This window comes from Coturnix japonica, chromosome 7 (assembly GCF_001577835.2).
Source record: "Coturnix japonica isolate 7356 chromosome 7, Coturnix japonica 2.1, whole genome shotgun sequence".
In the NCBI taxonomy this organism is placed as follows: domain Eukaryota; kingdom Metazoa; phylum Chordata; class Aves; order Galliformes; family Phasianidae; genus Coturnix; species Coturnix japonica.
In genome coordinates, this window is record NC_029522.1 from 17,916,000 (window position 1) to 17,941,870 (window position 25,871).

Here is a 25,871-nt window from a genome sequence, read left to right on the forward strand (position 1 = left end):
TGAGATTAGGAGAGAATACTATTATGCTGAATAGAACTGAAATCCTGTTTGTTCTGATCAATGAGGATAACTGTGCTGAGACAGTTATCCTAACACACAAAGCTCAGTATTAAGCAGTAACACACAGAATTAGGTAAACTTGAGGAGGTAGCTCAAGCTGAGCCAAGTTGTATTATTTGAGATGCAACCAAAGCACAAAGGTAATATATTTTGGCAAATATTTAATACATATGTGCAGATGGAAATACTATGTGGGCATTACCTACTTAATTCGTATTGGTAATTTTCTTAAACAACAGTCTATTAATCATGTATTTCACTGCTGTCAACTTTATCCGCAGAGTTGTCGTGAATAATTACTAATTTACTGCATCAGCTCCAGAAGCTAAATAATAAAAATAGAAAAAAGAAGCAGCAAAAGAAGTGTTTCTTGCTATCTGATAACAGCAAAAAATATTGGTATTTGCACTTCTTGCACTAACCTGTGTTTTCTTTAGTGAATTTGTAGAAACAAATCACTATATGAATCATAACAATAAGGACAGCACAATGTACATGTGCTTTATTTACTAAGCCGCGTTCTGAATTTCTACTTCATGATGCAAATATTTGATTACCATCCTTTTAATCTGTCTGGAATATTTATTTCTAAGATAAACTTTTAAAGATATATTTCACACCTCCAGATCTCATTCCTTTGGACAGTAAGTGCACATACTCCGTAGTTCATATTTGCATAATGGTCTTGAGCACAGCCAGGGATAAAGCCCTTAAAATCTAGCCAGCACAGCCTTCAGAATTTTTCAAGGACACAAAGCCTGTAGCAGATCACATGCACTAGATTACAACACTAATAACTCTAGCCCCAGATGAGACAGACCCATTTCCTTCCGACCTCTAAGGACATTCCTACACACCTTTTCATCAGTGACTGAATGTGAGGATCAAGAGGCAATGCTTGGAATTTTGAATGTCTTTGTACACTTTGAAAAAAAATCATCATACAGCTGCAAATACATAGGGAGAAAATTGGCCTCCACAGTCTCAATCAAATATTCATTATAGCAAGCATTCTGACCGTGTTAAGATTTTATATCAATTCTTTCTCAGCACAAAACAAACACTCGCATAACCAGACGCAATTGTGACTGCATTTTTGTGAAAGTCGTTCCTGACAGAAAGAGATGATTTTATCCTCCAAATTTGGAACTAACTTAAATTTCAGTGAAATAAATGTGCACTTGTCTACACATTTTACTACTCTAAACATATCAAAATCTTAAATACCGAGCCAACGAATCTTCCAAGAGCACAAAAAATAATCTATCATGTATTTAAGGAATTATTCATTACATTTTAACAGTCACTGCTGCATTTTATATTAGCATCTCGTTTATGTGCTGTATTCCATAATAGTTTTATTGGCATAAGGAACATACTACAGTGAAACCTGCAAACGCTAATATCATCCAACTAATGTTTCCATAATTGCAAAAGCATATCACTAATGCTGTTTTGATAGAGATAAAGTACCAACAACCACATACCCAGGAAAGATGAAAGATTCTTCATCACATCATTCATTGAACAGGGATCAAGACAGCTTTTGCTGTTTCTCTCAAAAATAAGTTCATCTATGGTCAAACAGACCGTGATCACATGGATCAGCCTTCATAATTCCTACAAAAATAGGGAATAAATGTTCTCATGGTCAAAAACAGTTGGAAAAGCGAGTAAGAATGACTTTAGCTTGCTTCAGGGGATTCACACTGTATTTCATAGGAAATATTTCTTACAAAGAGTGATGAGGCACTGGCACAGGCTGCCCAGGGAGGTGGAGGTGGTGGGGTCACTGGTGTTGTTCATGACCTGTGGAGATGTGGCACTTAAGGACATGGTTAGTGAGAATGGTAAGGTTGGGTTGACGGTTGGACTTAGTGATCTTAGTGGTCTTTCCCAAACTTAATAATTCTATAATTTATCCTGGCTTTAGGGGTTTAAAAAATAGCTATATAACATTCACTCTGTAGTCTTTCAGCTGGTAAGCAAATCATTTTTATCAAATGAGTTAACACGAGTAAAAAAAAATGTTAATTTTTTTTCCATGCTTAATGCAATCTCACAGCATCTCTGTTTTTTGTAAGGATTTTTTAGTAAGCAGCTTACCATGCATACAATCATTTCACAAAACAATAGTATCTAAAAATGAAAACAGACAGGCAGACAGATTGCAGTCATTGCAAATTACTTCCTACAGGAGATTACTCCAATAACCCTATAATGAATAGCTCTCAGCATACAACTAGGACTGCCCTTTTCCAGTACCAAACACCATTCAGCCTGGTAGCTGTCCTACCACTGCCTTCACAAAACTGAATTAGGAAGGAGAGTTAATTCCCATTAGAATTAAAGAGCAATATCCTCACCTCTCTGAGAAATCATTTTATGATTTCTCTTAATCTACTTTAATTTATTTTTGCATAGTTATGCATTCTCCATCCTGGTCTACTTTTAGTGACAGAAAAAAATACATTTGTAAACCTGTAACAAGATATTATCTGAGCTAGCAGATTTTTTTTCCAGACTCGATAATGCCACTGGCTCCAAGAACAAAGAACACACTTTCTCCTGGCATGTCTTGGCTGAACATGGCCAGTGAGAAACAAAGCAGTGGCAGCCCAAAGTGGGCATCACTGCCACCATCAGCAGTTGCAAGATCAAATTTTATGATGAACACATCATTCCCCAATACAATTTTATTCCCAAGCCCTGGTGGTACAGTAGGCAGAAGAAGACAAGAGGAGGAATAATACTTAGCCTCTGGAGATATCTAAGCACTCAGATACAGCTGAAAACAAATATTCAGGCTGCTCCAATGTCCTAAAGCATAGTTTCTGTGTGCGTATATCAGAGCTTATTACTCCACTTTCTGCATTGTCTTAGCAGATACAACATTTATGCAACAGGAAAACCCATCTTTGCTCCTAATCTCCTTAAAAAAAAAAAAAAAAAAAAAAGACAAACTATCTACAGCTCCTTCAGATTCCAGTATTATCCTTCCCTCCTGTCTGAGTCTTTCTAGAGGACTCGGTCTGTTAGCCCTCTAAGCACATCTCAAGATGCTGATACGTGTATTTCTACTGGACCAGGCAGAGCTCTCCTGATAAAAATCCATCAGAAGTTGACTGGCACATTCATTCATCAGTTTCAAAAACGGCACTTTATGACAGTTTCCCCACCAACTCCAGAAACTTTTGTCTGAGCTGTCAAAATGGCATTATGAAGTACATAAATTAAGTACTGACATAACACAGCGTAAGATATCTGATGATGCACCTGAAAGCATTAAAACAATCTCAGAAAAAGTATTTTAGTAACCACAGTTCCACAGTATTACCTGAGGAAAAAAAAAAAAAAAAAAAAAAAAATCAAGTAAGCATTTTATTTCATGGAATCATTTATGTACTTTAGTCATCAAACTTAAAATGGACAGTGAGAGAAATACAAATGTGCCAACTTCTATTTCCCATGCCGACCTGTGTTCTAGAAGCTCTTCATTTAGGCTGCTGTGGGGACAAATCACTTTGTCTTTTTATCTTCCACTGTCCTTTCTTCTGTACATAATGATCTAACTTAAAGCCATTTAGTTACATCTAATCTTTACAGCATTTCTCTTGATTGATGTATTCCTAGGTAAAAATCATTCTGTTATAATAAAGATTTTTCAACACAGTAGCACCCACTATGCAACAAGAAAATGTTAATCACAGACATTGCTTTTCACTGCAATTATGTAATGCAATATTTAAGAATGTGGGCTTATCAAAGCATATCACTAAGTGATGTAAAATTTACTAATGCCATACAGAACTCACTCATCCAGTTTTTATATTTCTCATTGTTAGAGATGGGCTCCTAATATGTCCTCTCAATGTTTTCTTATTTTCCTTGGATGGTTTTCTTAATTACCTTAAACCTCCTGTAAACTGCAGGAGGAATGGGGATGGGGAGAGACTCTGTGGTGGTGTACATCCCTGAGCTGAAACACAAAAATGCCGGAAAAACTTGCATCCTCTTGCAGAAAAGAAACCAAGAGTGACACTACACACAGTGACCTTTCCAGTCTCTGGACTGCTGCTACTACCTCTCCAAACAGACAACTTGGCAGAGCAGAGGAACTGTTTTATTTCCCAGTGGGGTAAACACACATGACACCCAACAAAACATTTACTCTAACTCTACACTCCGCATAAGGCAAGCTCTACGGATAGGACTGAGCACAAAATCCACAATGGCAAAGCATGATCCTCCAGCAGTAGAGATTAGAAAAGAGAAAAAAATTGGCTACATCTACAGTATCCAACATAATTCTGGACTAGAAGTGGCTTTTCTGAACAATTCTGTGCCTGCCTTCTACCTCTACGTCATAAATCTAAAAGTAAACTCTATTTTAGTGAATTCTACTTCAAAAATGGCCAGCTGTACAGTTAAGGAGGTTCTAATAAGTAAACATGAAGGAGATTCTCTCCTTCAAATGGCTCCAATGCTGAAAAACACCACTGTGTCAACTGCCTGAACTCCCTCCCTCCTCCCAGATGTATAGTCCTATTTTTTCCATTTCTTCTTCATGAAAAGTTATGAAAAAGGAGACTGATAGAAAAAAATATATTCCTGATTGCCTAAAGCACTGAATTATGGAAGCGGTCTATTATCCAATTTCAGTTAAGTAAAAAGGTGAGAAAAGATTGTCATCTTTAATTAGAACATAATTTTGAATCAGTTCTCTTACTTAGCTCCTGGTTCACATTTGCAAAGAATATATTTCTGATTTGAAAAATATAATAAAACTATAATTATAACACTCAACTGCACACAAAAGTACTATTTTTATAACAGGTAAACAGAATTCTCCTCCTACAATATTTTTCTAACCTTTTCTCCAACCACCACAGCCACGTTCTGCAATTCTGTGCATTTTCAAGTATTTATTCTAATAATCATATTCAATTTTTGGAAAGTCTGTACTGTAGGTACCTCTTGGATACATAATGTATATGCTGCTGTACCTTGAAGAAACACAAGTGATTTAAAGAAATGTGATTCAGAGCAGAGAAAGTCACCTCTCTCTTTTTTCAGTTTTGGAGGGTTTTTTGGGTGGGGCTGTTTGTTTTTTTGCCTTTTTTTCTTGTTCTCGTATTCTTTTGATAGGTATTAGTAACCAGGGATCATTTCTGTAAAGTGGATGAAAAATAAATATGCAGATGCAAAATTAGCACAAGCAAGGAAAGCTATACACGTCCCTCAAACATATTAGCAAAGTTGTAAAATAAAAGAATCTCCAGTTTCACATATTGCATCCTTCAGGTTTAATTTGCACTCAGTTCACTTCTGAATTCGGTTTGCTCTGAATTTGTGATCCCTCACCAACTACAGAGCAAGGAGTTGACCTCATTCTACCTCCCCATCGGCAAGTGATATTTTCTACAATGCATTTCCCTTGGAAATGTTTCACAGAGTCATTCAAAGATTTAACACTTTCCTGCTTACCTTAGCAGATACAGCAGGAGCAGGGTGCAGAGGCATGGAGCATTTTGACATTTTTCTGCTTACCCTTTGGTTTGTTTTAGCAGCTCTGCTTCACTGGGTGCTGTAACATGTGAAAACGTTTAGCTTCTCAGGAAGAAACTCCCTCCCTTGAATAAACCATGGAGCTTTTCTTTATTTCTACTTATTTTGCATATTTTCTTTATGTTTGATCTGAATTTCACTGTCCCACCAATAAGGACATATACTAAAGGAGGAGCAAATACAGAGATTCAACCTACTCCAAGCAACCTGCTATAGCAAGGAGACTGAATGATCTCCAGAAGTCCTTTCTAACTCACAAGATTCTGTAAAACAGCAACTGAAATTTGATACAATTCCTATCAAGCAGCTTTACAGTCACATTTTTTCAGCATTAAGATATAAATGCTGACATTTAGACACTGAAAATTACATTAAAATCCTGTCATTGGACATTTAAAAGCTATTTTAGAACCAAAAGGAAGTGGAAGTCTAGATACTGTTGTAAGCTTTTATAGTTCAAAGATGCCACAATTTCCTTTGTTTACATTGGCTTCAATTGCTTAGCTTTCAGTATTTTTGTGGAGACTGTTTATTCACAACAAAGGAATTGCTATGTACTGAGGCTAGGTTAAGAGGAGGCTCCCTTCCAACAACACCTACTTCATCTCCATAGAGCTTCATTCAGTAGAAACACAGTAGAAACTTAGGTACATGCTTCGTAAAAGCATCACAGTAACCAAAACTTCCTGAGAGTCTCAAATAAAAACTTCTGTCAATCACTGTATATAACATAAAGGGCAGCTTTCTACTTCAATCAGAATAATTTTCACGCAGTTTTGAGCATGTGCATAAAAGAAATACCGTGTTCAACACAAAAAGTCAAAACATAACTCAAAAACATACAAAAAATATGCTTTGTAATTCAGTATACGTGAGCTTAATCAGAGAAGGTTAAGCAGCATGGATATTTCAACTCACTTCATGAAAAACACCCACTTGGAGTATCTGCATGACTAACTGCATAGCTTCCCATTAAACACCTTGGCACCTCTGAGCCAACATGAGATGACATGGGAATAAGAAAAGACTACTCAGTGCGAGTTCTCATTTTAATTCTAATTAATTAAATAGCCTTTACACCAAACAAAGCACACAACTGTAAATATTAGTCTAGACACGCCATAAACATTTGTGCATTACTCCTGGTAGTCAGTTAAGTCCAATTAAAACAAACCTACAGTGCAGGAATGCCCTTCAGGATTTAATGTACTTATCATGGAAATTACATCAGCAGATTTTCTTTTTATTATTATTAAACTTTACCCTTAATTGCTACCCAAGAGCTTTGGGTAAAGCTATTTAACTGTTTTGAAGAAGGTTTTCCAACCCTGGAATGCATTTCTCACAGCGTTTGGTATTGCAAGGTGATCATCACTGAAACATGCAAGAGATATAGAGATAAATCGCCATAACAAGGCTCATGATGGGCTTCATAAGTCATACTGCTGATGGGGAGAAGTGTCCTGTAATAACTCTACTGCAGGAAAACAAGTGAAGAAATCTGACCTTACCTCCCAGGAATATTCTCTCCCTGTGAAGCCAGGAAAGTCTCCTGAACTTATAAACCAGAAGACTGGAATACAAACCAAGAAATAATTTCTTTCCCTCCCTCAAATTCCTTCCACCTCTGATCTCCCATTTCTCACAACTTCCCTTACTCTGCTCAGGATCAGCTGGTGTATTTTGAGCAGACACTTGTCTGATATCTGTTCCTTTAACTATGCTTTGTTTCACATCAGAGAATGGTCTCAGGGCATACAAAAAGGAGTCCTGCACAGATAAACTCAAAGTTATTCTCAGGGAGGACTCATGATGAAATACAGTATTTCTCCTCCCATGTATGTGACAAGATTGAAATAAAACATCTCAGTGAGTGAGCAGGACAGAAGCTGGACACTGAGTAACCTTCTTAAAGTCAGTATTTCTATAGTTCCAGGAAAAAAAAAATTATTAATAAAAGCTACTCAAAGGAAGCAGCTCTTTTTGTATTGACACAAAGGGGGTAACCCCTAGTTACTGACCTGTTCAAACAGATTTCATTCCAGGCACAATTATTTTTTTGTAATGAGAATATAAATCATAGCACCAAAGCGTTCTTTAAAGAGTAGGGACGTGTCAAGTACTGCATGCTTTCTTGAAGTGAAGCATGTGGAAGAAGAAAGTTGCCAGTGACACAGGAGAGGATGCCTTGAGGTACAGCTAACTGCCTACTCTTCATGGCCTTTTAAAACACAGCAGCTGAATGAGGTGGTCACCAAGAAAGACTTGGAAGTGAGAATTATAAAACCATGCCAGACTGAATGTGAAGAAAAGGCTAGCTTACCTCCATACTCAGACATGACAGCTGATTTTGTTTTAATATAAGCATAACCATAAGTAGTCAAGCACTCTTGGTTTCTGATATAAAATCAATATATTTGACAGCAATATGTATGATCAGTCTCAGTACAGGTAAGCACATAAGCTTAGCCAGTGCATTCCAATCATAAATGATACACTCTTAGTGCAATTGATGCAACATAACTAAATACAAAGCCAGCGATGTGCACTCAGGTCTGACACCTCATCCATTCCAGCACAAACCACGCCACTCAGATAGGCTTCTTCCATTTCACAGCTGTGTTCAGATAAGACAAAATGTCATCCTTAACTCTCTGTTTTTTCCCTTTGTCATTTCATATCACAGGTTCAATTTTATTTCAACATCTTTCTCTGTAGCAATTATATCTCTCAGTTTCTTAGAAAACCAATTATAAAACCACATGACAGCTTTCGCCCCTATCAGCATTGTCTTCTGTGTCTTGATTAATCGCCCATTAAAATAGATGAAACAACAGAACTTGCATTTTGAGATCATCTTTTGTTTGCATTATGGAAGGAAATCTAAATCTCCATAGAGATTTACTCTTTTGGCACTATCATAATTACATGTTTACTAACTTAACTACCTTATCAGCACATTCACACTGCTGTGGTGGAAGATCTGTCAGGATTTTCATCATCAGTTCTGCAGCGGAGTAAAAGCCACAAAGAGAAAACATTTATCTCACAGAACCCAGTGTGTAAGTATAAAATAAAGCTCTCTAAATGCAGAGAATTTTTATCTTAGATAATAAGGAATCAGAGGCAAAAAGAAATACTATCCACAAATGAAGTTCAACACAGTAAGAAAAAACTGGTTCATATCAGAGGGCCATGTTTTGATTTTTTGTGTTGCACAAAAACCCATCATAGAAATTGGCCTGACAGATCCTTGTAACCCATCTCTACAGACTGAAGATTTTGCCCTTGAAACAGAAACTGAGTTTGCAGTCTGGCACAGTTTTGTAATCCTCATTTCCAAGCCTTTATTTGGTGACCTCATCATTCAGCTACCTGCAACTGCTGAGTTTTAAAAGGTCACAAAGTCTGTGGAGACAACTACACTTCAAGGCACCCTCTCCTGCATGACTGGCAACTTTTTTGAAGTGTGTGGAGCAAGAAAGTATGAAGTAGCTGTGAAATTTTTCACTGAGGCTTTTCCTCTGTTCCCTGCATAGCAGTGAAGTCGCCAGCCACATTCTTTTCTAGCTGTCAAACAAGGTGAATTTTGACAACCTCTGGATAGTTTGGATCCATACATCCTTTCCTTCTGTTCAACAGAAACTGAATCCAGACAATTCAAAGGAGGCAAACAGTAGTGTGGATTCTCCTCCACTCAAAGGAAAACCAGAGAAAACACATGTAACTTCCTCTGCCAACCCTTCTTCCCAACCCTCCGCTTTGCTTTTCTACTCTCTCAAACTCTATAAAGAGTTGTAAGTTTGGTCTAGCTTGACTTAAAATCGCTGGCTTATCCAGGAAAGGTTTTTGTCTCTTTCCCCACTGTAGTAGAAAGTCTGGTTTTTTTGCATGCATCTTTGTACATAGGTTGTGTTCTCCTGAATAGTGGACTCAACCTTTGCACTTCTGCTTTGCAGATACCATAAACAACATATCCTCTTTCAAGTAGATGCCCAAGGTGATGCATTTGCCACCAGCACAGTCTCTCAGATAAAGAGCACAAAAGACTCCTGAGAACTGTCCTCGAGCTACTGACAAACTTGAGCTGGCAATTTTACATTGTGGGTAAACAAGAACAAAAAGAAAAAGTGCTGTTACAACTCTATCAATATTGCTTACACGTGAGATCCATGTTTCAGAGTTTGAATGCCTTTTTTTCTTTTATACCTCCAGCTTCAAATCATGTCCGCAGTTCACAGGGACATTTCACTTTGCAGTGCAATGTATGTGTCAGATGCCCAGGCAGCTCCAAAGTCATCATTAGGGAGAAGCAGAAACTAAGATTTATAAATTACTTTTGGGAAAATATATGATTAGTTCTCTTTGACCAATCTGATTTCATCTCCTTTCACTTTGTGCTGACCTTCTATCTGTTACACACCCTGCTTAACTGCCTTTTGTTTCCATATGGACCTATTACAACACCTTCAATGCAAGCAGCAACTTAACCTTGTTTGCCTCAAAGACACTCAGCCTTATTTTCCCATGCAGTTTCCTGTTTGCAGTCAGATCTGAAGCTCTGCCTACAAGAACATTTTGGATTCTGAAGCTCATTGGCTCCTTCTCACATTGTAAACATTAAGGAAAGGCTCAAGAATCAGAGCTCACATGTCTATCTCAACATTAGGCCAATAAAATCTGATCTGTGGTTATCCTTGTAATTGATAACTAGAATAGAACAGTTATTCACCTGCCAGCTAAAGATAAACAGGAAAATAAGAAGGACTGACAGGAAGCAGACTAGATATCTCAGAAAGCGCTAGATGTGAGATGAAGAACCACTGCTATATCAGGAGGCAATTTCAGCTAAACACAATAGTAGTATTTACAAGATTTCATGACAACATGTCAGTCTATGCCAAAGTAGTCACAGACAAAGAAGAGAAATCCAGAAGGAGAAAAAACAACAAAACATTTTAACACCAAAGCTTCTCTACCTTCAGTAATGTGTCACATCTTCTTTAAATTTTTAATAATTAATTGGAGTGTAGACTCTTTAAAGAGTAAATGCATAAATCCCATTAACACTAATGGAAGTTAGACATGCTCACCAAAGGGAGAAGATACTTCTATCTGTATGACAGTAATCAGCTTCACAAAGCTCAATTTTTCTGAAGTTACAACTCTCACCTTATACAGGCTGAGCACAAAATTTCTATTCATTTAAATTCAAATTAGGCACTTAGAAAAGACTTTTCCTTCACTAGAAGGACTTAATGCAGGAAATCAGTTTGCTGTTATGTTAAACACATACACTGTGAAATGCAATAAAAATAATTACCCTTATAATTAAAGGTTGTCATTGTAAATGCTTAAAAAAAGAAAAACATTATTGAAAGAACTTCTATTTGCTGTTCAGGCAAAGATATAATTTGATGATTGTTGCCCTTTAATGCTCTCCCAAGGAATCACCAAGATGTTCTCCATCAGCAAACTGCTTTTGTATTCACAGGTTATCTACACAGAACACGTAGCTACTCACATCTGTATTAAGATGGTGAACTGATGGCATTGGAAAAATGAAAAACATGTTCACGATTGTTGTTTTTTTTTCCCCAATTACTCAGTGAATATTTTGATACTGCGGTAAGCTTTAACACTTCCTGGAGAGTGGAGAGGAGGGAAACCATGATCAACCCCAGATGAAAGCACAAGAGGATTTACAGATGCTCATCTTCTTTTCTGATGTTATTTGTTCGTTAAGACAAAACACCTCCCAGAAGACCAGAGCCTGCATCTTATTTCAGCACCCACCATGAAAACAAAACAAAGGCATGCAACTCATATTTGCCTGCCACATCAAAGCAGAGCTTCCACATGCTCAGCACTGTGCACTTGCTGGTGCTATCCAAGTCAGTGCCCATTTTTCTCAGCATGAGTTTTTCCCCATTCTCCAGAAGACTGAAAGATTTTCCTCAGCCCCCAGGTCTTCACACTTGTCTAAATGTCATTGACTGAAACAGTTAATAAACTCCCAGAGAGAGACCTGCATAGTCTTTTACAAAGAAAAAAACAAATGCTATCTTGCAAAGCCTTAATTTAGCATCACTTAGTCCTCAAAAAAATAAAACCTCCAAGAAGTCACATAAAAGAATGAAAGAAGGTAAATTATTCAACACACAATTTTTGTTTTTCTAATGAGAAACTCTAATGAGAAACAGAATAAATGGTACTGTTAATTCAGTGTATTCTTTAATCTACAGCAGTACTCAGGACGGTCATGGGAGAGAAAGCACTTATTCTTTAGAGAAAGACATACTGTCCTCTACTTTCACATGCCATGTACCCAAGGGAGGGGGAAGGAAATGGTCCCTACAGTAGAAAAGGAAAAAAAAAATAGCACTTACATGTTTAACTTTCTTTTTACCAGTACTCCAACAATAGCTAAGAAGTCAAAAGGGCAGCTTCATAATGTACACCAGAATAACACAGAAGAACCACTGCTATTATTTGTGATTATGTGCGATTTCCATTATTGTAACATTCATAGGTTAATCAAGGTCTTAAAAATAAATAAATAAATAAATTTAAAAAAAAAAAAAAAGAGAGGGGCAGGTTTGTAGGCAAATTATTTTCAACACAATTTATCTTCACAGGAGCTCAAGAAATAGGTGGAAAAGGGAACGCAGTATTGTAAGAGAGGAACATTTATGTAACATTCTAGATGATCATTCTAAACGACTAAGAAAAGAAAGGACTAACTTGCTAGAACAGCGAGTCCCCGCCTGCAGGAAGACAAAGATACATAGGTGGCAACTGTCTCAAAAAACTGCCTAGAAACTTTATCAGAGTGGATAAATAAATATATCAGTCGCTTCTGGTTCATCTCAACCAGACAGTCTCTTACAGACGATATGCAGGGCACATTCACTTTTTGCGAAAGTAAATTAAAAATATAATTAGGTCAGAGCATCAAAAATGTCATCATTTAAAGTTTATAGCATTTTTGTTACCATTACATTTCACACAACCACAAATAAATACATAGCTACAAAGCTCAACTTTTGGCTAGACAGAATGTCTGGCAGGTCACATCACTAGGTGTTCCTAGGGCACTGTGTTGTACCTATTGCAGAAGGTACCCCCCTTCTCACACAGCACTCCTTCACAGAGGTTCGAACTGCTGATAAGCAGATTAAGTGAGCATACAAGATGGCTCACTTAGAAACTCACACAGAAAACCAGCTGCACATGTAAACAGCAGCTTCCAAAGGGAAAGCTAACTGTTCACTACAATCCCAACTCAAGGGGAAATGACAACAGCTCCAACTGGCAATCCAGTACTATTCTGCTAAGGAACATAAACGATAATTGAGGAAAACAGAACGAAGTGACACTTCATATGTATGTAAATAAACACGCAGACACATGAGCATACACATCTCTGAAATCCTGATACTACAGAAAGCAGAGGGATGTCCTGGAGGGAACTCAAATCTGTTATATGGCATCTGCTTTCATTCCATTACTTGCAATCCATTATTGTAGGGTTTTTTACCACACAGTAAAAATATTTGTCATAGAGAGCAACAACCCATGAGTATTGACATAACACATTCAGCTTCTACTCATTCATATTCAGGGCTGCTTTCTCAGTCAAAAATGTATTACTGTGAAACGGACATTGCTATGGTAACTGGAATAGTAACATTAGTATGAGTGCTATGCTCAGAAGACTTTTACTTCAACAAACAAGCTGGAACTCAGATTTATTAAGTGTCTGGTCCACTTTCCTAGTGTTTACATACAAAATTACTTTACTTACACCTATGAAAATTAGGTTGTTATCTATAAAGATTGCTTGGAAAACATAAACCATTTTGCTTACTTCTGAAATACAGTGTGCTCTATGACAGATATACCCTGCCTAAATCAGTATGTTCTAAGTAAATACATTAATCTCTTTGTTACGTTTTTAAAGCTTTGGGTTGCGAAGCAATTCAAAACAATAGCGACATACTTTTATAAAAGGTTTGTAAGGCGTAACTGTATTTTTGGCTAAACGTGGAAAAAACTAGTCTGCTGTTCCACTAGTTGCATTGCCTAATTCTGTTCTTCCACACTTAAACCCCAAATCGCATCTGTGAATCCTGTTCCATCAAGGTTCCAATGTGCACAGAAATCAGTTCATGTCTTACAACTACAGAACTTGAAGTTTTTCCAAGAAAGAAAGGCTTCAGGAAAATAAATTCAGAACACTCTGCTGAGGAAATATCACATGCCAAGTGAAGAAAAAAACAAAAACAAACAAACAAAAAAAAATGCAAACAAGTTAGAAAACAATGCTCCTCCACCCAACCCAACCCAACCTCCCCCCCCACCCCGCTATTCCTGCATGAACCACAGAGAGTTGCCACCAAAACCTCAGGCCAAACAAGCCCTTACCAGCTACAACTGACCTGAAGGGAAGCTTTCAGCCTGAATGCACAAAACAGTCCCAAACTCCTCAATTCAATTCACTAACAAGAGAAATTAACCGTGCTGCTATCTCAATCCCTTTTACCAAAACATTGTTTTAACTCTTCTATTTAACATATTATTTTAATTAATCAGTGAAATGTGCTGATAAAAACCTTTTTTCCCTTATCTGGCGGCTTCTGAAAGAAGGTTCAAGTCAATACAGACACACTCCACCTATCTTCTCACATTCTCTTGGTCTTTCCCAAAACCCTGTCTTAAGATTTGACAAGAACTGTGAGTGTAATTCACACCACCACTATGGCTTTAAGAAAGAACAGTATCAGATAAAAGCTTCCAAATATTGGGGCTTCTACTGGGGAACAATGTGGGGAATCCAAGTCCAACCAGTCTGCATTGCCTTTCAGAAATAAACCCTTCACAGCGAACCACAGGCAACAAAACAACTCCTTGGCCCGGCTTCCAGCTCCTGGAGGATAAATACTGAAAGCTATATCCAGAGTTGGCAAGAGTACCACTGTGTGTACATCTCTCACTTCAACCCAAGTCCCTGCCAAAGCACTAAGGCATCATATCACAGCCTAAACGTCTGAATGCCAAGCACAGATACTGCTATGCTGAAAACACCCTTTTCTGTCTGCTTGTCAACTCAGCAGCAACTTTGTGGAGTAGAATTTTCTTCTTTCACTGCTCAGTCATGGACTGACTTGCTATACTTGACCACCCACACTCATAAGCAACATTCCATGCTCACACTGATAACTACAGTTCATATTCACATTGTGCACAAGAAAAATCTCCCTTAAAAATGCCAAATGGTTTAAATTACAGCTTCTTGTGCAAAGTTAGCACAGGTTATACTGTGGACTCTTGGTGTGCTTTGCTTCCCAAACCATTTTCATTTTTATCATTCACACTTTTTAAAGCAATTTCAACGGTCTTCATCATGCTGAGTTTCCCAGACTCAATTTTTATTGAATTTTTTTTAGGATAGGCCAGAGCCAGAGACTCAAGCAAAAAGTGCATTAGGTCCAGAAAAACACCAGTAAGTACACATTTCACTCCCTCAATGATAAAGGCAATGCACAGCTGGCATAAGGTGCTATGGACAACCATAAATAAATGTATGGAAAACTACTGTCCACTTGCACCTTAAGGAAGCCAAACAGCAAGAATCCTACTTCAACCAGGTAACTTCTTGCCATGCTGACTTTAATATATACTCTACAAATCTTTGCAAAGAAGAGACTGGATAACCGTAAAACAAACGTTTCCATCTTTAAAATAAAGATTGCAATAAATAAAGCAGAGATACTCCATTGACAAATCCTGTAAGTGTTTGCAAAATAATATGTAAATGAGGAGGGAGGGTTGCTCCAAAAACCAGTCCCTTGGTTCCAGTGATGTTTCCAAGGATGAGCATCATCCATTCCTTCCCCCTACATGCTGATAAAATTGATGCGTGAAATGGAATAAAGATGACAATATCAAAGCTAGTTAGTGTTACCCAGAAAATAAAAGCCAAATCTCTGCTGAAGTTAATACAGGAAATATAGAAGTAATAAAAAAAACAACAAAACAAAACAAGCCTATTATTTTGTTACAGTTCTCAAGGTAGAGAGAAAATAATTCTGACTTGACTCTATTACCATTTTCAAAGAAACACACCGAAATTTTAAAAGCAATTTGGCCCTGCCAGAAACACTAGTGTCTACCTTCTCCTATTGCTTCTGACTCTCCATGACTTCCATGTTTTCTCTCCTCCTTCCCTTGGTGCCAAAGGTAGAGGCAGCTGCTTCATGTGAGATGAGTCAGTTTTAAATAAAATAGAGGGTCCTAAAGAGGAAGGGAATCTCTGCTATCATTTTCTGTTGCCCTCTGGACATTTAGTGCCCTCCCCCAAAACATCACTGAAAACCTTTCCCAGCTATTCCCTCCACACTAGCACCTGCCAAACCTCCATTCCCAATATCCTTCAGCAGCACTGAAAAAGAGCAGTGCATTTATCCGCAGAGATGTGATGCTGAACGGCCACATGCATGCCATTTGTTCTTAAATTCTCCCTGCAGCACAGCGCTGCAAAGGTTACTCAATGCAGGAACTGCCAGCCCCACCAGAGACAAGCACGGCAGAGAGGAATTTTCTTTTCATCATCTCACCATTTCAGCAAAGCACCATACAGAAGTTTTACTTTAAACAGATGCCCAGATCCTCCTCTGCTCTGTAAAGCACATCTGCACATACTCAGGTGCTTTGCTGAGCTTTAACAACACAGGATCCCAGGGCAGCGCCTGTTGCAGGCTGTCATTCAGGCTTCAGGCTCTTCTCCAACACTTTTAATTTAGATACATGAAAAATGTCCTGATATGCTGACAACACAGCCATCAGAAGGAATACAAACAAGCAGACAGTGCATTCCTCACGTATAGCAAAGGTTGGCAAAGATTATCTAAACCTCAAACTCCCGCGTCAGCAGAACAAATAAAAGCAAAGTTCCAGAATTTTTTATTATCACCAACAGCCAGGGTCCCTGATGATAAAAAGAGATGCAATTACATTAGCGAAGATCTAGGGATTAGACTTCAAACCTTTTGAACCCTCTACATTTTTCACAAAGCAGCATAAATATTTTCAAGCAGATTCTTAAAAGAAATGAAGCAAACAAATGGAACATACTATTCAGTGTGGTTCAAAGATCCAGCTGCAGAATGCCAGTGTTGGCACATAAGCTATGATTCATACATCAGTTTATGAAGAACTAACAGAGCAATGATACAGTTGTATTAGCTCTAAACTACCTGCAACAATGACAACACCACAAATCATCACCTTCCATTAAACATAGCGTACTAGTACACAGGAGGTGGGCTCCTTAAAGAACTGCCATCCTGAAACAAGATTCTATGTCTGACCAAAGGCAAAGACTGGTCCCTATTGCAAAACAGACGTAATGTGATAGATGGGTCAACGAGCTTTTAGACAACAGAAAGCATAGGGAAAGTTTAAATCCAGTACCTTCTTCAACTCAATTACTCCGAAATTTTTCATCTCCATTACAACGTCGTACTCAGACCAAAGTGAAGGAACCTGTTTTGCCATCCAGTGCAAAACCCTTAACTGTAACTGCACACTGTCAGGTTTAAGTACTTTCATAGTGAGCTTGCAGCATTTTAAATTCTGATTTTTTCAACATCTGATTTTCTGCTCCAGCTTTAATCATTTGGATCATTATTTACTGTGGCAATGGGACTCAGTTTCAGACAGAAAAGGAAATGGACTGTACAAACATATATAGGATCTTCTCTTATTTAAGACGAGATTATTTTAGAGGTAACTACAGGGGATGATATTTGTAGGGGTGGAATTTAAAAGCAAGGAAGTATTGGGAAGAGAATATTAAATTCACAAATCAGAAGATAAAGTTCTACTCAATCACAGCAGTTAAACACAAGACCTCACCTACGATTCATGTAGAACTTGCAATCTTTAAGTCAAGATTGGACATTTTACTGCAAATTATCCTCCAGACTGCAGAAAATGCTTACAGCAGGAATTATTATTTCAATCTCTCTTCTTGACCTTTCCTAGGAGGTCAAGATAATAAAGCTTGGAGATGGATACAAATTATTTTATCCCAGGAGGTGCAGAAGGTAGTAATAAGTAGCTACTTATTTTCCATCGAACTGTTTCAGTGCAGAGCTCAGAAGCAGTTCTTACCCTTCTAATATCAAAGGAAAGTGCCTAATGGATCCCTCCAGACCCATACTAATGAATGCTGAGTATTAAGTTATGCATTTCATTCTCCACCTACATATAGGCATCATAGTAATCACAGAAACATACATTTTTCCCCCTTTTTCTGCCCCCCTCCAGAAAACACAGGACTTTGTTGCTTTTTTGGCAAACAAATACATGCAAACACTTGACTGCTGGCAAGTTCTCACACTGGCTCAAGCCAGTACTGCTAATAAAACAGTGAGCGCCTCTTCACCAACTTTATCTTCAATAAATGGAATGTTCATAGCTGGACAATTGTATCACTATCAGACAATTTCAAGTTTAGATTTTAACTGTTGTTTTTTTTCAATGACTGGACAGTGACATTACTTAATACTCCAATCAGTTACATAGGTTCAAATTATATGAGAAGTTGCACACTTACCATTAATCCATTTGGCTTCTGGATTATGAACTACGAACTCCTTTCTGAAGAGATCTTCCAAGGATAATCTGGTTTCAGAAGAATTTGCAAGCTCATCTAAAATAAACATAACAGGATCATTTTACATAGTTATTAAAACAATATATTCCGTGTAGTTTACAAAACACTGAAATTAGAGAACTAGAACACATTCAGAGGTTCTGTTAAAATCAATGGCACTACCTTGCTCTATCTTTATTCATTAGAATGAAGTACAGCTTCAGGAAAAAGCCACTAACATCTTAGAGACATGACAGGCAAATTGTGAAGTGCTTGGCTACTATTCTGGCAATGTAGTGGCACAGATCCTCCTTTTGACACCTCTGTTCCACCAGAAAACTGATCTCAAAGCACTACAAGAATTTCCTGACAGCCACAGGATAAAGGCCATATTAGTCACCTTATACAAAAGTGTATATATATATATACAAAATTTTTTTATATATAAATATAAAAAAATATATATTTTTTATGTATAAATATATACAAAAAATATAAAAGGTAAGTAAAATTGCCATGCGTCATCTGTTTGGAGACAATTTATTTTAGAGATTCCAATGTAAAAAAACATAGTAAAAAAATTCATATGCACATTTTAAGATTCATATTTACTCTCAGGCAGAGAGCCTTGCCTTCTTAGCCTTGGCTAGCATCGTTTTTTCATCCAACCAATAGAACCCAGGACTACTATACTTGTAAAAGACAGCCAATATTATTTTCAAAACAAACAAAAATAAGTTATGAGCTCTTCAAATCACTCCTCTGCTTTAGAAATGAAAAGGAAATTCTGCCAAATTCTGCTTTTCTTGTGCTGTAGATTAAATGAATAATTAGTAGAGATTCAAAAGTGTACTGCCACACAAATGGGTTATTAGAGATAGTATTAAAGCAGATGTGTCAGCATTGACTGCTGCAGCCACCTCGTTTAGTATGAATAAGGTGCACCCTTGCTGCACTGAAAACAAATTCCTTTTTAATGCATGCCATAAATTAAGGAGAGACAAGGCCAGAACAACACAGCACACGTTATATTGATGCACTTCCCTCCCACTGCTCAGTGGGAGCTTGTAAGCATTTGCTCACCATAACCAACTCTGCTCACACTTGATATCTCATAAGGCTAAGCATGTAGAGTTGTTCAAATCTCGTCTCACAAGACAAATGTTTGAACCCTCAAATAAGCTTTAGGATTCTTCCTACCTCCAAGGATCAAAACAACTTGTTTGTGTTGGGTTTTTTTTTTTAACATCCAAGCCCAGCATGGGACACAACACTCCACTTGTAGCCTCCTTACCAGAGCTTTACAGCAGAACAGTATTATCTCTCCTGATTTATACTTAATCTTTCTGTTTACATGTCATGGTATCTTGTTAGCTCTTTCTCCTGCCACACACTGAATTTTTATCTCTGAAGTAAGCACATGCTGTATTTGTGGAGCTGAGTAGAGCATACATAGCACTCCCTGCCTTTGGAATACAGCTTCCTATTTAACAGTATCCAATACTGAGTTCTTCATATGCCCATTTCCCCCACCCCAACAATACTGCAGATTCTGTTATTTTTGAGCAAAATGTTGATTTGACCTTAAAAAAACTAAAATAGCATGCATACTATTGAAGTATGCAATACTTCTCTTTTAAATATTACGTTTTTAATATTACATTAAAAAAAATAAAATAAAATCGATGTACTCCTAATTAAATTGGCCAGACAGATTTATTCTTTGAAATCCCAAATTCTTCCACATTAAAGCCTTTTATTTTAACAAGACTCCATTCTGCGACATTCTCAAGCACTTGTTTTATCAACACGCTTCCCTAACTGCAAAGAAAAGTAGCAGAAAGAACAGTTTGCAAACCTTCTACTTCCATCTACAGATGGTAGCAATTCCAGTTTGGTGTACATGAACCTAACTGTTTTACACACTGGAGATAAAACACTATAATACATCTTGGATTTGACATATCAATACACACAATTCCACCTTGACACGATTTTCATTGAAATGCTTTATCATGACTAAGCAGGCTTCTGAGCAGCTCCTCTCTAAAACCATCCCTATACCCACATAAAGAAGCAAAATGAAGCACAATGCTCAGAGAAACTGTACCAAGTGTAAAAGGTACCTATCACTGCAGGCAGAAATTAATAGGGAAAGAAATCTGATATTTTAAAGAGTAATATTAGGAATGAATTACAAAACAAACAAAAAAAACAACAAAAACAAAAACAAAAAAAAACCAGCAGAGTACAAGAATAACTTTCAAAAACATATTAATTGTGAAGTGAAAGGGGAAGAGATTGAGGTTGAAAGTAGGGAAAGGAGCTGTTCTACAGCATACTTACAAAGCTTTCTTTGGTAAGCACTTTCAACCTGCAAGAAACCCCAATTTTACAGACCTAGGTCATTCTTGGAAAAAGGCTTTTATTTATATCAAGCTCTACAGTCTCTCTGGGATATCTTAAGAGCATCTGAGCTGACAGAACTAGTTTTCATACACATGATTTCAACTGAAATGTAGGTCCCAGATCACATTGAGTTTTCAGGCAAGCTCTCTGGGTTTTCTAATAGCCCCAGAGACGCTGTACTGCACTATTCACTATTTTACCACATTAAAAAAAAATTAACATTTCCCTATGTTGTTTATTTTTTTTCTTTTTTGATGAGCATCTTCAAAGACTTCCATTTACATTTTACATGATTAATAATTCAACCATTTACAAGCCAGAACTGATGTCTATTAATGTGAATTCCAGCACACCACCTTTGAGATTTTTCAAGGCTTAAAATAAAGGCTTTCTCCTTGAAAAGAACAGTCTTCTGTCTTAGAGTGCACCAGGATATGCCATCATTTGCCTTCTATTGTCTGTCTTTTCTTATTCCCTGAAGAAAATCCTGCATCCTGAGACTACAGCAACACAAGTCTGCTTTTAATTTCCTCAAAATATTGTAATTAGTAGTAACTAAACAATCATTTCTTTATCACTTCCTTGGACAACATTATGCAAATTTAGATGCTTTAGATGGTTTTAAAGTAGCTGTTTTCTAAGAGAAAGATAATGGTAACGTTCATGTATATATGAAACATGCATACTTCTGGTTCAGTTGTAAGTTTCATTCTCATTATTAGATTTTCAGGACATCCAGTCTTCTGTTAGCTCATCTCTGAATCAGCAATTTCACTAAGACACCAGTGACAGAAACGTGCACTCAAGCCCATACCCACTGAGGCTAATGCTCATAGCCATCCCATGGCTGATACAACCCTAATGACCTAGTGCTGAAGCCAAGTACTTGTGCTATATAAATCTTCCAGACTCAGAAGGTCCTATGAGTACCAAGTTTATAGGAATCAGAAGTTAAAGATGCTTAAGGGAAAGAGGCATTTTAAAGTTTATATGTCATTTTAATGAGTGCATTATGAATCACACACCTTCAGTAAGATAAAATAAAGAAGTAGGTTACCTGGTGTTAAAAGAATGACAGACATAGTGATGAGTGAACAAACAACTAGAATCACCAGCAGTGCAATAGCAATTCCCTTCCAGTTCCTCTGCGGAGGGCTGTTACTTCCAAGTTCCTACAGGAATGGGAAAAAAAAAAAAATAAATAAAAGGAAAAGATCACGTTTCATAATCACACATTTCTAAAACTATTATCAATAGGAAATATGCCCTGTGCATACCCAAAATTACAATACAGGAGATGAACACTCTCACTCCCCTCTCAACAGCACACGTGCAATTCCAAAGGTGCAGACATCATACCTCTTCAATAGACAACTATTGAAGAAGTATCCCTATGAGACCATGGAATTAGCTTATACAAGCTGTCCAAAAAACGACTACTGTTAAAATGTGCTGAACATAAACTTCAGGACAGCATCAACAAGCAGTTTTAAGATAATTGCAGAAATAAAATGCAGCAATTTACAGTAATTCTACCTAATGCAGTACGGACCATAAAGGTTTAAATACACATCCTTTTTAATGAACCCTAGTAAACTTATATTTAATAGAAAACATTTACAGAACTGCCTGAGGTTTCATTCAAAGCTGAACAGCTCTTAATCATCTATACAACAGTACAGCTGTAAACTGCTCCCCTACCAAACCATAAAGAAATCAACAGTAAATTGTAACTAATATTAAACAAATGCTCCTGTAACTACTATCATGTGTACATCTATGTACTCTGTGGTTATACATTTAACTCATATTAACAATGTAATTAAGGTTTGTCAATAGCAGCAACATATTGCTTGTATTCACAGTACAATTTTAACCAAACAACAGTTTAGAATTGAACGCTAGAGTGACAAAAACAGTTCAACAATTAGTTCACACAATCTTAACTTGCTCTGATGGTAATCAACAGTTTTTCTACCCTTATACAGCTACTCTGCTGCAATTATCCACGTACACCCTTAGGATCTCCAAAACAAACTGCTGTGAAAACAAACTCCTCAGAAGTTCCAACTGCAGCCCACTCACAAAGCTGAGTTGCATTACATGAACACTACACAAGTTACGTGCAACAGTATCTATAACAGTGTCTTAAATTTTAGTTTTAAATCCTACATATGCTCGTTTCTACCACAGAAAGGTCCTCCCTCTTAGGAAATTTAAGAGGAATTTAAGTTCACAGATTGTAAGCGATCCCACGAGGGAACCCACAGCATAGGACAGCCCTTGGCAAGCACCTTGGGTGTAATGATAAATGGCCCCCAGCTGCCCTCATCCCCTTCTTTTCAGGTTGCTGAAAGAGTACTTGTACATTTTTTCCCCCCTTCTTTTTTATAATCATTACACTCCTCTCTGGTGTTGATAGCAATGAAACTACAGATAATGGCTGAAATGCCAGCATGCCCAGCTTTCTGGGAGATCTCTGAGCAGCTGTGCAGGAGAAGCCTGGCCACTATTAACCACTATGCCCCTGATACCTGTATTTTGTTCACTGAAGTTTAGGGCTATTTTCAGATATGGGGGAAAATTACCAACATCCACCTTCTTTCCCCACCTCACTGCCCCATTTACAAACAGACCTGCCTGCTCCCCTCATTTTCTTCACTCCCACCTTAGTAAACACTAATGAATGCTGGAACTTTCCATATAGCCTTATCTTGAAGGCTGCACATCACTGTATCACTGTCACGCATTTGTTTGTTACATACTAAGGCTATGAGGATTGGATGGTGTCAAGACAATCTCACTTCTTTTATGGCCAGGATATAACTTGAGATTCACAGAATTATTTTCACTCAGCTAAGAATTATTTTGATCTTAATAGCACAGTCTAGAAAATTATGACTTATACTATTATGTTTAGGATAAGCCTTATTCATAAGACATTTAACAGAGTTCAACTGATACAAGCTGGCATTTTGTTAAAGCAAGATGTGCTGAAAAAATAGTAGTTATTCTGAGACTTGTGAAACCCTATTTCAAAGGACTGACTTAAAATGACAGAAGCTGGACAACTTGATGAATATCCTCTGTACCAAAGCTTCTAAAAAACTGTACCATGCCTTCATTATTCAGAAGATTCTTCTCTGCAGACAGGAATATTGCTCCCTTTCTAAAAATAAAAGCATACTTCAAATGCTTCTATGAATTTTTGCAAGGAAAAGTAAGAAATGGATGAATCTTGTACTGAGCACAGGAAGCTTATTCAAATTCACAGCGAGAGAGGAGGTGGGAAATGGGCATAAAGGGAAAGACTTATTTCTAAGAAAAAAATGCTTTAATTTAATAACTGGATAAAATTTAGGAGTCCATAATTATTCAAAGTCATTAAAATGTAAAGGAAACGTTAGAGTAAAAGCTTTCTGTAAGACTTCTGTGAGGTTAACATACAATTACAAGAAAGATGGTAAAACATTAGGGCAATTCCTATAACAATGGGAATTAATCATGCAATCAGTATCAAGGACATCTCCAATCAACTTTTTTGATGCTTGACTACAAACAAGAAAGCTCTAAAATATAATATGTTAAAGAAATAAAACATATTTAGCTTCACACTGCTTTCTGAAACGGTAATAAAAGTCAGTTTAACAGCTTTATAGATCATGCACCATTAGCAAGACAGAAGCTGTCATTTTTGAACACAGCAAGAAGATAGAGGCACTCAGGAGAAAACATCACTAGAAGCTGTACGATGAGAAGTTCCTGACATCATAACTAACTGCTATCTCATAATAACAACAAGTGTGGAGATTTAAGGACCTAGTCTTCTAAGTAGGCTCTTACATTAAAACAGTTTGAAAAAATACCAACTTTCAAAGATAGTGTTTTATATGTAATGCTACCTATAATGTTATTATAGATTTTTACAGTCTAATGAATCAGAAAATGGACACTCTAAGTATAATATAATTGCAAGTATTCTCACTATTTAAAGTACCTGTTTCATGAGTTATTTTAATTGCATTGTCACCAAAAACAGTCCTTAAGTAATATATGTTTCTGAAAGTAATTTGTGATTGAGTTGTGCCTTGATGAGGACAAAAGACCTTTAGACAATTTTTCTAACAAGCACATACACAACTAAGGTGACAACACAACGTCAGAAATTAACACCTTAACATGTTACATTAATAAGTCTAGTTTCTGAATGATCTTCATAGCATTCTCTCTTCTTCTTTGAATATCACAACACAATGTATTTTCTGCCAGAGCACATAGTAATGAGGGAAGGAGAAGGAAAATGTCTGTGGGACAAGCTGCACTGAAGTGCACTGGCTGAAGCCTGGTGACCATGTCAGGCTCCTCCAGAGGAGGCAAGTCAGTTACAGCACAGCACACTCACTGGGGCAAGAAATGAAAAACAAAGTTTCAGAGAAACACTACACCTGCCTGAAAGCTGGAATTTTGTTAAACTGCTTTTCCTTGTAGTGCTACCTCCCCATGCTACCACTGCAATAGATGATAAATGGTGAGATGACTCAAACATAGAAATATTCCTTTATCGATAAAACTATAAACAAAAATTGCACTCATTTTATTTATTTCTTCTGTGCAGATAAGTACTTCTCAAAGCTGAGCTCTTGGTGTACTACCCCACTTTACATGCTCAGTGGTACATATGTACAGATGCACGTTGGAATCTGCCGTGAGACTGTGGGTATTTGGAGCAGAAAACCCAGCAGTACTAAGCTGCAGCAGTGCCCAATGCTTGTAATATTTTTGCTGTGGGGTGCTACAGGCAGACAAAGGATCTCAGAAGACCGGGGCATGCAGCAGTTTGTAGCATCTTCTGAAGACCTGAAGGAATTGTCCTTCTGTGTTTTTATTTTGCCTAAACTGTTCCTGCACTGCCACAAGGACAAAGCTCACAGAGGAAAGCTCTAAGAACATACACAGCCTTCCCTTATTTTAGCAAGAATTTCAGAGGCAGAGTGTTTAAGGCTATGAAAAGCAAATTTGTAATAGCTTTGCAGTAGGAATGAGTCTCACTCTGTAGCTTAGATGTAATCATGACAATATCACTTAATGACTCCCCCAGCATCTACTTCATTGAACGCTATCATCTGCATTTCCCAAACATGAAGAAAAGCTGGTAAACCTAAAATGACTAATA

The 25,871-nt window shown here is 37.3% G+C and overlaps 1 protein-coding gene across 3 annotated transcripts in view; it reads right to left on the minus strand.

Annotated features, from left to right (window-relative positions):
- The window catches only part of DPP10 (dipeptidyl peptidase like 10), a 285,484-nt gene that overhangs the window by 88,603 nt on the left and 171,010 nt on the right, over positions 1-25,871 (minus strand). For all 3 annotated transcript variants that reach the window (XM_032445899.1, XM_015868601.2, XM_015868602.2), the window contains exons 2-3: positions 21,756-21,870; positions 18,251-18,346 (exon numbers count right to left, since the gene is read on the minus strand). In XM_032445899.1, coding sequence (XP_032301790.1) covers positions 18,251-18,346; positions 21,756-21,870 — 211 coding nt within the window. The remainder of the gene's footprint in view (positions 1-18,250; positions 18,347-21,755; positions 21,871-25,871) is intronic.